At 46.9% G+C, this 15,010-nt stretch overlaps 1 protein-coding gene across 4 annotated transcripts in view; it reads left to right on the forward strand.

The window, feature by feature from the left end:
- The window catches only part of NEDD4L (NEDD4 like E3 ubiquitin protein ligase), a 138,044-nt gene that overhangs the window by 26,967 nt on the left and 96,067 nt on the right, over positions 1-15,010 (forward strand). For 3 of the 4 annotated variants that reach the window (XM_048931575.1, XM_048931574.1, XM_048931576.1), the window contains one exon: positions 6,095-6,168. In XM_048931575.1, coding sequence (XP_048787532.1) covers positions 6,095-6,168 — 74 coding nt within the window. Of the gene's footprint in view, positions 1-385; positions 421-6,094; positions 6,169-15,010 lie in introns of those variants that run through there. The other variant, XM_048931577.1, reaches the window with a different exon arrangement.

Genomic DNA, 15,010 nt, shown 5'->3' on the forward strand with positions numbered 1-15,010 from the left:
AATTAAGGAACACTCTGCTTGGGTGCTGCTGCAGTTCCTCTGTGCCCAGCACACCTTGCTCCAGGTGAGTGTTCTCACTCGGGGTGACAGCAGGCTGGGAGTTCAGCCGTGCAGTGTCAGTGAGCTCTCTGACGCTGGCTGAATTCCTTCTCTTCAGTGGAAATTTACCTCGCTGCCTCCTATCTCTGCTTGAAATCAAAATTGCCTCTTCTATAGAGGGGAAGAAAACAACCAGCATTTCACGTTACCTGTTCCCCAGGTGAAACACTAGATTGCTGTCCTTTCACCTCGTTGCCTCGGTGAAGGAAATTTATGGCCTCCACCAGTGCAGCTTCCGTGTCCTGATCGGTGCTGCGGGGCCGTGGTGCAGCACTGAGCTGCAGGCTGGGCCTGCGGTCACCGGCACCGCCAGCACCTCCGGTAAGTGCGAGTGGGTGTGCAGGGCTGGATAGGCACCTGCCCCGCTCCAGGGCCTCAGGTGTGGGCAGTGGGGTTGCCCAGGGCTGGGTCAGCAGAGTGAGCAGCAGTGGCATCCCGGAGAGCTGGATGTGTTGCTGCTGAGGGCGCTGGTTGGGGTTTGGTCACTGTTTCGTAGGTGGGTTGGTCAGCATTTCACTGGTGGTTTGGAAGAGCGTACCAAATGCTCCATCCAGTGTGCCATTGTTCCTTTCCACTCCATAGGGCATTGCTCCAGTCCTGGTTTGCATTGATCCAGACCTGCAGTGCATTCTAAACTTGCCTGTTCATTTTTTGTACCTGTACCAGTAATGTCAGCATCGCTCTTTTAATGCACGTTATAAATGTGTCATGGGATTTTCTGTCCCATGGGAAGCTGACTTCTAGTTTTTCATCTTCTGTCAGGCTGGATTACTGTCTGTCTGTGTTCAAGAATCTGTCTTTTGGGTGGCCCTGGGTGACATGGCCATCATGCCATGCTGAGTGTGCACCAGGTCATCCCTCCTTGCTGTATGGGACAGAGCTGCACACGGAGGATATGGGGCATGGTGTGGTGCCCCTGGTGCCAGCATCCTGAGGATTGGAAGGCTGCTTGGTTATTTATGTGCATGCTTTCATAGGTCTTACAAATGGCTTTGCTTTTCAGAGTGCCTGAAGAGAAGAAATGTGTTCATTTAAATGCAGATTTTAAAATGTGAATCATATGTATAAATACACGTACATAAGCATATGTATGCTTATACAAAGTCTCACAGGTCTGTAACACACCTGCATGCTATATTCCCTCACCCTGTTCCCCAGGTGCTTGGGGCCTGCTTGCTGTTGGTGCTGCTTTGCTGCACACTTGGCTCTGGTCTCCCTTGCACTGAGCCCAGTATTGGTTCCCCCCACCCTGCTGCCATCTCCAGAACAGCAGCCTGAGCTGCAGGTGGCAGAATGTTGCCCCTGTAAACCTTTCCCACAGCATACGAGGAAAGTATGTAACCTCTGACATCTTCAGGGAGGCAGGAACCAGTAAACTGCGTGTTAATCATTGGGCAAAGCAGAAGTGAGCATGAATGGGTCTAGCAAGGGAACTCAACATAATGCCTGACCAAGTGCCTTATGGCATCCATCCCCACTGCAGCAGCTGCGAGGCTGAGGTGAGGGCTGTGAGCAGGGAGTGTGGATATGGCTCTGACAGTGAGGCATGGAGAGCAGGAGCACATCCTGCAGTGCTGCCAGCAGTGGTCCCACAGTGTGGCAGGGAAAGATGTGCTGTGCGGTGAGCCCAGTGCTTCTCCCCCAGCTGCAGATTGCTTGAGGTGTGCTCCACCAAAGCAGGGAGGGCCCTTTGTACAGCCACCCAGCAGGAGTGCTGGATGCGGTGTAAAGATGGGCATGGCAGGTTGGACGGTGCTGGTAATCACTGCCAGCATCATAGCACTGAAATATCCAAGGGCACTCTGTATGTTACTGAGGGCAAAATGAGAGGTTAAAGCTCCCACTCATGGCTTAGGGAGCCAGGCAGTGCAGGGTTCAGGCGTTCCTGTGTGCGACCGTGTGAGTGTGGCCATGGCTGCTCTCAGGGCTGTGCTGTCAGAGGGGAGTGAAGGGCCCCCGGAGCACCAGACTTCTTTGGGTAACTGGGGGAGTCTCTGTGAGTGGTGTGGACTGGCTGCTTCTTCCACAGTGCTTTTGTGGAACAAAAAAAAAGCCTGGTTCCACGTTCCCTCCCTGCTGATCCAGGGATGCTGGAGCCATAAAAAATGGGAGCTAGGGGACACCGCTATGGGATGATGAATGGCTCACACAGTTTTTTCAGTTAACGTGTTTTGCTGCCAAATAAATAGTACTAGTACTCTACTACTGGATTGATACTGGTGATGTTCAGACAGGAGAAGGTCTTTCTGCTCCATGGCATACCACTGCATGTGGGACCCAAAGCTGCTTATCTGAAGAGGACTCCTGCGATTACAGTATTCTCTTGTGGCATAGCATCTCTTTCACTTTAGGGTAAGCACTGGCCAATTAAACAAGCTTTTATAGGTTCAGCAGAAAAAAATGGTTTTCTTTTGGTCAAGCTTCCGGAGTTTTGAGTGTTCGGGGGCAAGTTTTGATGATTTTATGTAGAAAATCATGTCATTTTCTTTAGCTTTTCGAACTCAACGCTTTCTGGTATAGATGCTTTCAGAGTAGTATGTAATGTTGTGTAACAAACTGCTGACCTTCCCCACATCATCCCCGAGTTCCTGCGCTTTTCATGCCTTCTCCATCTGTCTGCTTATGCTGAAGGCTGCCGATGCTCTTCGTACAGAAGTTCTTCTGAAGGCTGATTGTTCTCAGCAGACCGAGGTTTATGAGCAGGATCAATATGTTTTATTACACCATTTCATTGGGATATATTTTGTTACACTGATTGCGGTTGTAATTGGAAAAAGCAGACAAGCTTTTGGACATAGATCCCTCTTTTCAGGTCAGCTCTGTTTACCCACTCTGAATGGTCTTGTTCATTTACTCAATTTGAAACCAGGTCCTGAACTGTGTGTTCCACCACATATCCACCACCCTCACTGCACCCATGCTTTCACGCGTGTGATCCAATAAGAGCTCCCCAAAGGTATTTCTTCTGCTTATCCTTCCACATGTGTTCCCTTGTCCCTTTCTGTGCTGGGTTCTTCAGGTTGGAAGGTGATGACCTCAAGTTGCATCAGGGAAGGTTCAGGTTGGATATTAGGAACAACTTCTTCTCCCAAAGAGCAGTGATGCAGTGGCACAGCTGCCCAGGGAGGTGGAGGAGTCCCTGACCCTGGAGGTATTGCAGAACCATGGAGATGTGGCACTTGGGGACGTGGTCGCTGGGCATGGTGGGGGTGTTCTAAGGTTGGACTTTGGGATCGTAGAGATCTCCTCAAACCTTGATGATTCTACAGTTCTGTGTAGGGATATAGTCCGTGGGCATGGTGGGATGGGTTGGAGTTGGGTTTGGGGATCTTGGAGTCTTTTTCAGCCTTAATTAATGATCTGTGATTCTCCCTGCACACCAGACACAGACCAGCCCTCGCAGGGCACATCAGGCTGGGTACCCGTGTGCCTATACATGAGCACTTTGAGCCGTTTAAGTATTATTTAATCTGCAGACCGAATTCAGATGACATATAACTGAGCTGAGACATTTTCTGTGCTCCTGCATGTGACAACTTCCCTAGAAATCTAGATGTTTGGATTAAAGTTAAAAGGCAGGTCAGCATTTTCTGAGTTTGCTGAATATTGTCGGGTGATGTAGGTGATCAGAGGCACGGCTTGTGGGCTGTGCTGGTTCCACACACTGACCTCACTGCAGAAATGCTTGGGTGGGAATGGAGTGAACTGCAGGGAGAGCTGTGTGTCTTGACACCTCCTGCTGAAATCACTGTGTGTAAACAATGCTCACTCAGCAGCAGTGAGCCCCGGGTGCTCCTTAGCTGAAGATTAGTCCCGACTCCATGCTGAGAAGGGAGCAGTGTCTTTGCGGTTTTGCATCTTCTGTCTCAGAGATTTCTGGCGTTGAGTGATGATGTCCTGCAGTCCCCTGGGTGTTCAGGAAAGCAAACCAAAAGAGAAAATCTATTTTTCTTGTACAGCCTTTCAAAGGAGGGTGAGCAGAAACCTGTGTCAGGTGTAATCTGTTCCAGGTCTCCCACTGTGTCTAATCAAGCAATTCTGTATCTAATTGTTATGGGCAGGCACTATTGCTGTGAATGTTTAACTCCTTCCTCTATCAAGGCACAGCACACTGGGGATAAGAGAAGAAAAAGGGGCACAAGAAGAAAATGTTCTCTGCCTTTCACATGCCTCGCTCATTGCACACAGTGGGGGTGATGAAGGTACCTTGCTGAGTGAGGGAAGGACTTTGAGTGTAGGTAGATGAGGCTTTGTTACTAATCGAGATGTTTTTAATGTAATTAAAGTGCTGCGTTTATTTCATGCTTCTGGAAATTTGAACGCTCACTTGCCAAAACATTTTTCCTGCTTAGTAAAATGCAGGGTTGCAGATTGAGAGCGCATACGCAGAGAGGGAACGGGGTTTCTTTCAAAGGATGAAGTGTGACTTAAAGTACAGTTTTGAGAATGTGTTTGGATTGCCTGAAGGAGCTTCTGCTGTGTCTTGTGGACCTGCAGCAGAGATCCTGCAGCATTTGGCCTTCCTCCTGATGCAGGCGTTCTCTTTCCATACAGGTGATGCACTGAGCTGGTGTCAGTGCAGAAATGAGGTGTGCTACAGTAAAGCAGCACATGACATGGAGGAAGTGTGAGGAGCATTTGTGGTGTAGCTGCTGTTAGAAACCCTTCTGTTGATCCCTCTTCATTTACTATCACAGCTTTTTATCCTTTGTTTCTCCACGAGGTCAGAACTGTGTGGTTCTGATGGCTTTTCCAACCTTCCCCCTCTTACCAAAGGAATGCCCTCGATCCCAGTTTGCAAGTCCATTGCCTTTCGTCTATTAAAAGTAAAGGTCAGATGTATCCTGTAATCCAAATATGATTACTGACATTAACAGACTGAAGGGAAAAAGAGTTAAAACATTAAAAAATACAATCAATTCAATATGCACTGCTGTGACTCCACTGACACACTGCCTTGTTTTCCTGGCTGGTGGAATGCTGGGTGCTTTGGGATATCGCATCAGGGCCCGCAGGCCCACAGCTGCTGTTGGCTCTACAAGGCAAACAGGGCAGGTATAGCATGACCAGGAGGTACCTGTGGGGGAGCATTATTGTTTCCCAAATGGCCTTCAAGGAATGGAGTCTCAAATTACTGTAATTGAATCCCACGTCTCTCAGTTCTGGAGCGCTTATCAGGAGAAAAAAGCAAAACTGATAGGGGTGACTGCAGAACCTGTTTCTATAGAACCCCTCCCAGGTTGAATTTCAGTGGCCTCCGGGTAACAAAAATAAACAGGTCGAACTGAGAGAAGGCAAATACTGTGGATGCCTGTGCTCCTCAGGAGCATCACGAGGGCACAAACCAAAGCCATGCCCACTGGGACATCGTCTGTCCTAGAAATACGTCCTGGTGGCAGTGCAGTGGGCAAAGAGCGTCTGCTGAATCCACCACCTGCAGCTGAAACCGGTTTTTGGACACTGTTACTGAGCAGGTGGGACAGGTTTAAACCATTGCGTTCTGAGGACTTATTCTTGTATGTTTCTTTTAAGCCCTAGACGTCTCTTCCTGCGAGGATTATTCGCACTGTCGGACAGAAAGCTTACAGATATTTTCCCTTGTGTCTGAAGAGACAGACCGAGAGTCTGAGCAGAATGAATGAACGTGGAGAATTGATCACTTCAAATTTGGAACGGGGATCAGTTAGGATTTGAAGATGCTTCGATAAGCAGTGCTTTCGTTGGGTTTTAATATTGTTATACTGTTATTACTATTAAGTTATTACTGGTATCTGCTATTATTTTCTTAATTCCTGGTGCAACTGGAAGCTCTTCGTGTTTGCTATTCTTGGGCAGATCAGTGTGTATCTCTTGCTGGGAAGGTTTTCTCCACCTAACAAAGACTTCTGCTATCTGAAGGCTGTGAGTTCATTCACAGGGTAACCTGCTGTGAACGGCTGATCTTCACAGTCATTAACAGGATAAGTATTAAACCTTCTTTCTCTTTTATTACCAGGAGGAGTCTCGTATCCTCAGGGTGAAAGTGGTGTCTGGCATTGATCTGGCGAAAAAAGACATCTTCGGAGCCAGGTGAGTGTTCTGCATGGAGTATTTCATGATTTTGAACAGAATAAACTTAGCAGAGCAGGGAAACTTACTGTCTAACTGTTGGTAAATACGATGAGAGCTCCTGTTACTTGCTCACAACTGGTGCAAGTTATGCAGTGTGTGCTGGCAGGACGGCTGTTAGTCACAGTGGGTTGCAGTTAGCAGTAGGTGACCAGTCACAGCCCTTTCTGCCCCTGGAAGCTGCCATCTCAGTTCCTTGGTTGTGTGAGCATTCACACTGCAGCAGTATTTGCAGTATTGATGTTACTGCCAGCTGCCTGCTCCCATAATGCACAAAAGGCTGAAGGCCAGCAGCTCCCTCTGTCTGAATGGGAGAAAGCTCTGCTTTCCCCACTGGTTTGCAGGACTCTGGTGCCAGGTGACTGCACAGGCACTTTGAGTTTTCTTGGACCCTTGGACACGTCCAGGTGCTGCTGCTGCAGTTCTTAAGGATGGTACCTCTGACAGGAGTGAGGCAATGAGAGTATTTCCTCCTGGCCAGCCTGTGCTGCCCTACGTGCTGATGTGGGAGAGAATGCATAGACATCTCTGCAGACCTAGGGCTTTTCTGTTAGGTAGTGGTGAGTCTGGGCTTTATTTCCAGTTGTCTTAAATCATCCTGATCTCTGGACCTGGCACAAGGGCCAGGATTAAGTTTTTGCTGTGCATAAGGCAGTCTTCCTATGATAGCTTCTTGTTTGTATGCTAAAATATGGAGCAAACAGACTGACGTGGAGACTTTAGGCCAAAATAACAGCTGTCAAACAAGAAAACTGAGTTTTCAGTCTACCCTTTAAAGATGCAGATATGGTCACTTTGTGTTTTCAGGTCTTCTGTTTTGAAATTATTAGTCATAGGCTTTAGGAATAGGTTTTCTCCCAGTCTGGGCTTGTTGTGCAAATAAAGATTTCAAAAGTTGAATCACAGAGTGACTGAGAGAGGCTGTTTCTGAAGCCAGAAGTAGCCAGAAAACATTGTATTTTTTTTCTGGAGGTTAATTGAGGTTTTTGGCATTCCTGCTGTCTCACGCTCAACTGTGAGGGAGCTCATTACTGCAGACACTACAATCTATTGACAGACATTTTTAATCACTTTGAAACCAGTGGTATCCAATTTAGCCCTTACTGAAATTACTCTAATTTCTGACTGTATCACAAGCAAATAAAAGTTAAATCACCGTTAATTTTTTTGGTGAAATTTACAACAGTTACCTTGCTAGCTGTGTGCAGAGCACGCTAAGACAAAACTTTGTATTTTTATATTTTAATTTTTTTCTCCTGAATGTGCTGTTTTATGTTCTGAGCTCAAGCAAAGTGCTGGCACACGTGTAGCTGTCCTTAATATGTGTTTGCAGAGCAGACCCAAAGCCCTTCTGCTAGCAGTGTGCTGGGTCACACTGCAGGAGGAGTGCTGTTAGCAGGGCACTGGGTTGACCTAGACATACTAATACAGATTTCTTATTAACTTGATATATTTAATTGGCTGGAACTTTTCTAAATTGTTTACAGAGCTTTAAATTTCATTCCTTCTTTGGAAGAAAGCAGAGCCAGTGGCTGGAATAACCAATCAACTCATTAAAGGGAACTTTACGCAAGCACTGAAGTGCAGTGGCAAATCCATAGACGTAATCTGAGAGAAGTGGGAATCTTTTCAGTGGTCACAGGATTCACTGAAGGACGCACTGGAAACTTCCTTGCTCAATCCCTGGCATTGTGTCATCTCCTCCAAGAACTTTCGTGAACTTCTGTGAAACAGGAGGGGAGTCAACTCTTCACAGGGTAGATAATAGCAGAAAATGGTTTTAGAAGGAGGGAGCATTTAGGTTGGATATCAGAGGGATGTTCTTTGCTATGAGAGTGGTGAGGTGCTGGAACAGCTGCCCAGAGAGGCTGTGATGCCCCGTCCATCCCTGGAGGTGTTCAAGGCCAGGTTGGATGGGGCCCTGGGCAGCCTGGGCTGCTATGAAATGTGGAGGTTGGTGGCCCTGCGTGTGGTGGAGGGGCTGGGGATTCATGGTCCTTGAGGTCCCTTCCAACCCAAGCCATTCTGTGATTCTATCATATTTAGGGTGTTGTGTTCAAGAGAACTAAAATGTGCACAGTATTGATACAGGTATTGATAAACACAGGAAAAACAAATCTTTCAAAATGCAAAACCTTAAAAATGTGTAAAATTCATGCAGAGTTCTGTTGGTGGGGGCCTTGGTCTCAAGCCAGCAGGACTTCCACAAAACTGAGAGTTAAAAACAGAAGCTGGGAATGTTTCTCACTTCAAGCAGTAGAAGTGAAACTAACAGCATCGTGGCTATAAACACAGTGAAATGTTTGTATTGCTGCGCTGGCGGGCTTTCAGTACGCTTTCTTATTTGGCTGAAGTTTCCATCTGTTTTTTCTGTTTGCTTTAATAGCCTTGCTTACCTTGCAGAGATATTAAAGTTTCATGCTGATTGCATCTTTAGTGTGAGCTTCAACGTCGTTCCAGCGCTGTGGTGCAGGACCAACCCCAGTGCAGGACTGGGAGGAATGTTTCTTCCCTGTGTAGGAGTGCATTCAAGATCCCTAAGAAATAACCATAGCCATAAGTCTCTCTCCACGTGCTTCTTTTGTGCAGATGTTAATGCCTATATGCTGTTGTTTCCCATAAATAATTCTTAGGAGCAACAAACATCAGCTTGAAGGAGCTTGGTGGTGGTGGTGCGGCTTTCAGCATGCAGCCATGGGTCTCTGAGGTGGAAGAGAGTATAACCTGATGTGGCAAGCATGATGTGCTGGCTGCTGGATCGCTGGGACTGCTGTTAGTGGGCTCAGACAGGACGAAATAACTAAGGGATGTGGTGAGGTTGAATGGGCCTTGCACTGGTAAAGGCAAAACCCAAAAATGCCCAGCAGTGCATCCAGCTGCAGACTGAGACAAGGCTAATTTATGGGCTGTGCAGTCACTGTTGTCTCAAAGGGAAGTTGTCAGTGCTGAAAGGCACAGCGGTGCAGCAGGCTGAGACCTTCACCCTGTGTGTGTGCTGTGGTTGTGGTGTACCCCGATAATAACATGAGGACTTGTGTGCGTTGTTCTGTCTGTGGGCACATCCTGGGTTATGGGTAAGCATGGCTTTGGGTCTTTTGGTCTCTTTTCACATAAGATAGCAATCTTTAAGAACAAATTCCTGTTCTTTGCAGTGTTCCTTTTGGGACAGAGGGCCAAATGACTGCACCAAGTGATAAACTAATCCAGATATCACTTGAAGACCTTTTGGGACAGCACAGTACAGCCCAGCAGCCAGTGAGCCCTCAACGGCTCTGTTGCACAGCTCTGAGCTCTGGTGCAGGATGGCAAGGTACCACCCACCTACAAAGATGAATCCCAGGCCCTGCCCTTGTGTTCTGATGAGCCCCCCCTACCCTCCCAACTTCCCTTCCATGTCATAATGTGTGGTATGGAATATCTCTTTGGCCAATCTAGATAAGCTGTTTTGCTTCCGTCCCCCTGTGCCCCCCAGGCTCCTCACTGGCAGGACAATAGGAGAAACTGAGAAGATTGAAACAGCTTTGGCTCCACACAGCACTGCTCAGCCACAACTAGAACATTGGTGTGTTATCAACAGTGTTTTTCTTCTAAAACACAGCAATAAACCAGACAGTATGAAGAAAAACAGCTCTGTCCCAGCTGAAACTAAAGCAAGCTGCCTTTCCTTACAGTTGTTAATCAGCTGTGCCATTAGAGAACAGCAGCTGCAGCCTCACAGGGTGCAAAGGCCATTTCTTGCCTGATTAAATCCAAGGGAAGATTTACAGTGTAGAGCACTGAGGAAAACAATTGCCTTCTTCTGAAGGCAGCAACAATAAGGGACCAGGTACTTCTGGTTTTTCTTCTCTGAGGCTCTTCTTGGCTTACGAAATCATTTTCATAGTAAATAGTGGTTTACGAGTGCTCAGTAATGATGAAATTTCCATCAATTGATGGAAATTGATAGAATAGAAACTGATACTCACAGTTCATTCAGGATGTACTGCTGGACACAGCTATAAGTTCCCCAAGGTGAGGGCTTGGTGTGGTGAGCTCCTTGTGCAGCTGGGGTTGCTCCGAGAGCAGTGGTGGTTGGTGGATGGAGGTGGTTTGGTGTGCAGCTTGCCTTGTGTTCTGCCCTGCAGCACTGCCAGATGTATCACATCACAGTGTATCAGGGACTGTAGCAACTGTACACTGGCTTTTTGAGGATTGAGCGTGTCTCAGAGCAGTACTGCATGGCATTGTTCTTTGGTGCACTGGCACGAATATTTACCACCTGGCATATTCTGTATTACAATGTAAACATTACTGTACATTTATTTCCTCTTAATTCCCTCTCTAAACTTCTCAAACATTCTTAAGTCTTAATTCAGCTAGGATTTGTACTCTTGTGTGCAATCAAGTAATACAAATTATAACGTAATTAATCTTAATTGCAGAACATACCAAACAAATTATTGTTTTCTTTTTACTTGCACTCTACAAGGATACCATGAGTGCCATCATGACCAAAGCTGCTCTCTGTGAGTCGCTGCACATAAATGCAGTTAGAGCATGAACAGTTTGTGCAGAATAAAAGGGCATTTCCCCTCCTGAATCCTGTATGTGCTCCCATACTGCTGAACTCTGGCTGGAAGCTCTTGTCTCATGACTCGGACTCACTTGCTGAGCAGCCTGCTGCAGTGGATGAATACATTTTTTTTTCCTGAAGGTACTTCCAATGTGGTTTTGATTTGTTTTGTCCCAAAATAGTGGGAAAGGAATGGGCAGCAAGGTTGTCCTTTTCTGGTTATAACATAGGTTTATGGATTCTGAGAATGCCCAGAAGGCAGCTCCTGGTGCCACTGTGATGAGTGAATAGTTCAGTATTGACTGGTGGAACAGATCTGCCATAACCTGCAATCAGCAGTGCTCTGCCTTTTACTCGTAAGTTTTTTTACCCTTTTGCAGTACACCTTTAAACCACACTGGAGAAAGAGATAAATTACTGTATCACTACGTACTGTGTATCTTCAGTAACTTTTTAAGACTGGAATTCATCCACCCCAAAATAAATTAAAAATGCAGCGCTGGACTGGCTGCTGGGTTATTCAGCACAGTCCTGGCACGCTTTGTAAAAGCAGTTTCTGCATGCACACATAAATGCTTTCACAAGTAATAAAGTGAACGCTATGTGAGTAAATGAGAAGAAAATGTCTTCTGATGATTATTGGTTGTGTGCAGTAGGGCACTGGCAGATCACAGTAACAGCTTTGGGAAGCAGCAGCCTTGTGTAAAAGGGTCTATTTGAATTAATTAGTTGCTGGTGCCTTCTAAGTCATGATGTAAGTGAGAAATGCGGCTGTCGGGAAGTGGAGAAAGGTGAAGTGCTTCTCTGATAAAATGCAGAGTGCTGTTGACTAGCAGGAAGCCGTGCTTCCAGCAGCACTGCGGCAGCTCGTTGTGGATCCCTCTGTGCTTTGTACCTGCACTGCCCTACATGCCCACCGCATTCCTCTTTCCTTTCTCTAGTTGAGGGGAAAAAAAGTGCAGATAACCACTTTTCTGCTGGTTTAATGGACTGAGAAATGCATGTTTTCAAGGCAGTACGAATCTCCCACTGGAGTTTAGTGCAGTGATAAGTGGCACAGGCCGGCTGCAGGCCTGCCCTCCTTTCCTGCCCGCTGTGTCTGAAGGCAGTGATGTCACTTAGCTGTGTCAGCGCTGGGTCGGTCAGGCTCCAGGCTTCTGGTGGCTCTTTAAACCACAGTGTGCTCCTGCTGGGAGGAAGGCTGCTTGAGACCAGGCTGAATTCTTCGGTTCATGCGTCTTCTGTTATGCAGATTGGCAGTGGAAGCAGAGCCCACACCTGTGATTGTGCCTTGAACATGGCAAAGAGAGCAGATTTTACCTTCCAGCTATTCTGTCATGCCCAGTGTCACTAATTCTAGCTCAGTTGGATGCATGCTGTATGCTGCGTTTGCTCGTGGAAAAGCTACACCCTTGGAAGACCCAACACATATGCACCGTTGGGTTGAATGTCAAATGGAGCCTGTTTTGTTTGTTGTTGTTCCTCTACCGGAGGAGACCGACAAATCAGCTGCAATGAGTTGCTCTCAGGAATTAACCCAAGTTTTCGTTAATTAACCTGGCTGGTGCCAGCCCGGTCCTCAGCGCCCTGCCCTGCAGCGCTGCCCGGCGCTCCGTGGTGCGCCCCCTGGTGGATGCTGCGGCAAGCGGCCGAATAGGAACCTGCCGATATCTTGTGTTTTCTTTGAAATGATGTCCTGCATGTAAGAATAGATAGAACCCAGGCTGTTACACTGTGTAGAAGGCTTAACAAAAATGCTTTTCGATATCAACAATTAGTCCGGGGAGACCTCTTTATGGCCTTCCAGAATTTGAAAGGAACGTACAAACAGGAGGGAGAATGACTGTTTACAAGAGTGAATAGAGTGGACAGTGATAGGACAAGGGGGAATGGTTTTAAGCTGAGACAGGGCAGGCTTAGGATAGATATTAGGAGGAAGTTTTTTACACAGAGGGTGGTGAGGCACTGGCACAGGTTGCCCAAGGAGGCTGTGGATGCCCCATCCCTGCAGGCATTCAGGGCCAGGCTGGATGTGGCTCTGGGCAGCCTGGGCTGGGGGTTGGCGACCCTGCACATGGCAGGGGGTTGGAACTGGATGAGCACTGTGGTCCTTTTCAACTCAGGCCATTCTATGATTCTATGATTCAGAAATCTTGCCAATGAGACGTCCAGAGTTGTAGAGGCTGTTATGGAGGAATGTTTCAGAAGCGCTGAAGGGCATATGTTCCTGAGTGAAAACAGCATGTGTGCTGCTGAAGGAGTTCCAGGAGGTGGAACAGAGCTGGAGATCTCTGTGTGGCAAATCTTTCATAGGACTGAATTCAGCAAAGCCACTTGGCCAGGTGGTGGAAAAAGACCTCCAAGATCATCAACCTATCACTATCATGTCAATTTACAGCATCACAGAGGTTGGAGAAGACCACTAAGATCACCAAGTCCAACCATCAACCCAACCCCACCATGCCCACAGGCCATGTTCCTCAGTGCCACATCTCCATGGTTCTGGAATGCCTCTGGGGATAGCATTCAGCCAGATGGAGGATGGGTCCTGCCCAACAGCACTCATCATACAGGGTTTGGGAAGGGCACCAGAAGACAGCAGTGCTCACTATGCACAGCCCTATATGCACACCGCATTTCTCTTTCCTTTCTCTAGTTGGGGGGAAAAAAAGTGCAGATAACTACTTTCCCGCTGGTTTAATGCACTGAGAAATGTGTTTTTCAAGGCAATACAAATCTTCCCCCGGAGTTTAGTTATTATCAGTGGCAGTGCCACTGATAAGTGGAAGTCTTTTGCCTTGCTCAGCGAGTGGTACACTCATTCTGTACCACTGCTCTGTGTGCAGTGCAGCTACTTATTTTTCTCACTTTCCAAGTTTCAGTGGGTCGCCGGGCAATTCAGATTGGGTTTCACATCTTCATGTGCTATGGTAATTGAACAAGAATAAGCATCAAATAAGACTGTCTGAATGTTGCGATCTCATGTGAGCGCTCTGTCAAGCACTGGGGTGAAACTGTGCTGAGTTCCTGCTACCACCGTCTCTACTTCCCTTAATGATGAGTGATTCAGCACTGCTGAATGTTGAATCACTCTGCTAAAGAACCGTATGGGGCAGGGAGCAGGGAAGAGTTTGTGGGCAATGCCTTCTAAATGACAGCTCGATACCAATGACAAACTGCAAGTGTTTGTAGTGCAGTGGAAACGAAGGTGTTATTTACAGAGCGGAGGGAATGGAACGAAACCAGCACAGAGCCACACCAAATCTGGACCAACTTGCTCCTTTGCATTCCAAAGGACAAAAAACTCAGAAGTTGGTTAGGGAGGCTGATGGTGAAGCACTGCGTGGTGAGGCTGTCCTGGAGGAAGGCAGCACGATCACTAGTTAACTGAAATCAGATCTGGTCATTTTTTTTTTTCCCCTAAGCAAAACTGTTCAGAATTCTTATTCATTGAGGGTGTGTAGGTGGACATTCAGAGATGATGTCTGTGGAGCTGATAGTCTGAGGCTGCTGTCTGCTGTCTCTTGAAAGCAGGAAGAACGCTCCAGATGCTAAGCAAAGCTCTAATAAACTGTTAGGAAAGAGGAAAATTATTAAATTCATTGAAATATTGTAAAAAAAAAAAGCAGGCTAAAATATAAAGAATTGGGCTGAGTCTTCTTTATATTCTGCCCTAGGAGGTGGATTAACCCGAAGGATTTGAGTTCAGCGCTTGTTTGCTATGTGCGTAGTGATTTAAATTACATGATTCTATTTTGCCACAACGAAAAGCTTGAATAGAATTTGACAAAGGATTTTGTTTCTCTTACAGAGTAAGGAGTTTGTGTCTACAATTAGAAATCTTAAAAACTTGTAATATTTAAAATCTTGGGGGAAAGGTGCCCTCTGTCCTATGCTTGAAGTGTCGTGTTTATTGCAAAACTTTTCATAGGTTCTTTATTTGAGGGAAGATTGAGGTTGGATGTCAGGGGAAGTTCTTTGCTATGAGGGTGGTGAGGGGCTGGAACAGCTGCCCAGAGAGGCTGTGATGCCCCGTCCATCCCTGGAGGTGTTCAAGGCCAGGTTGGATGGGGCCCTGGGCAGCCTGGGCTGCTATGAAATGTGGAGGTTGGTGGCCCTGCGTGTGGCAGGGGGTTGGAGCTTCGTGATCCTTGAGGTCCCTTCCAACCCGGGCCATTCCATGATTCTGTGACACTATTTAGCTCAAGTTAGAATTTGAAAAAACATGACGTTTTTGAAAATTGGTGTCAA

This window comes from Lagopus muta, chromosome Z (assembly GCF_023343835.1).
Source record: "Lagopus muta isolate bLagMut1 chromosome Z, bLagMut1 primary, whole genome shotgun sequence".
In the NCBI taxonomy this organism is placed as follows: Eukaryota; Metazoa; Chordata; class Aves; order Galliformes; family Phasianidae; genus Lagopus; species Lagopus muta.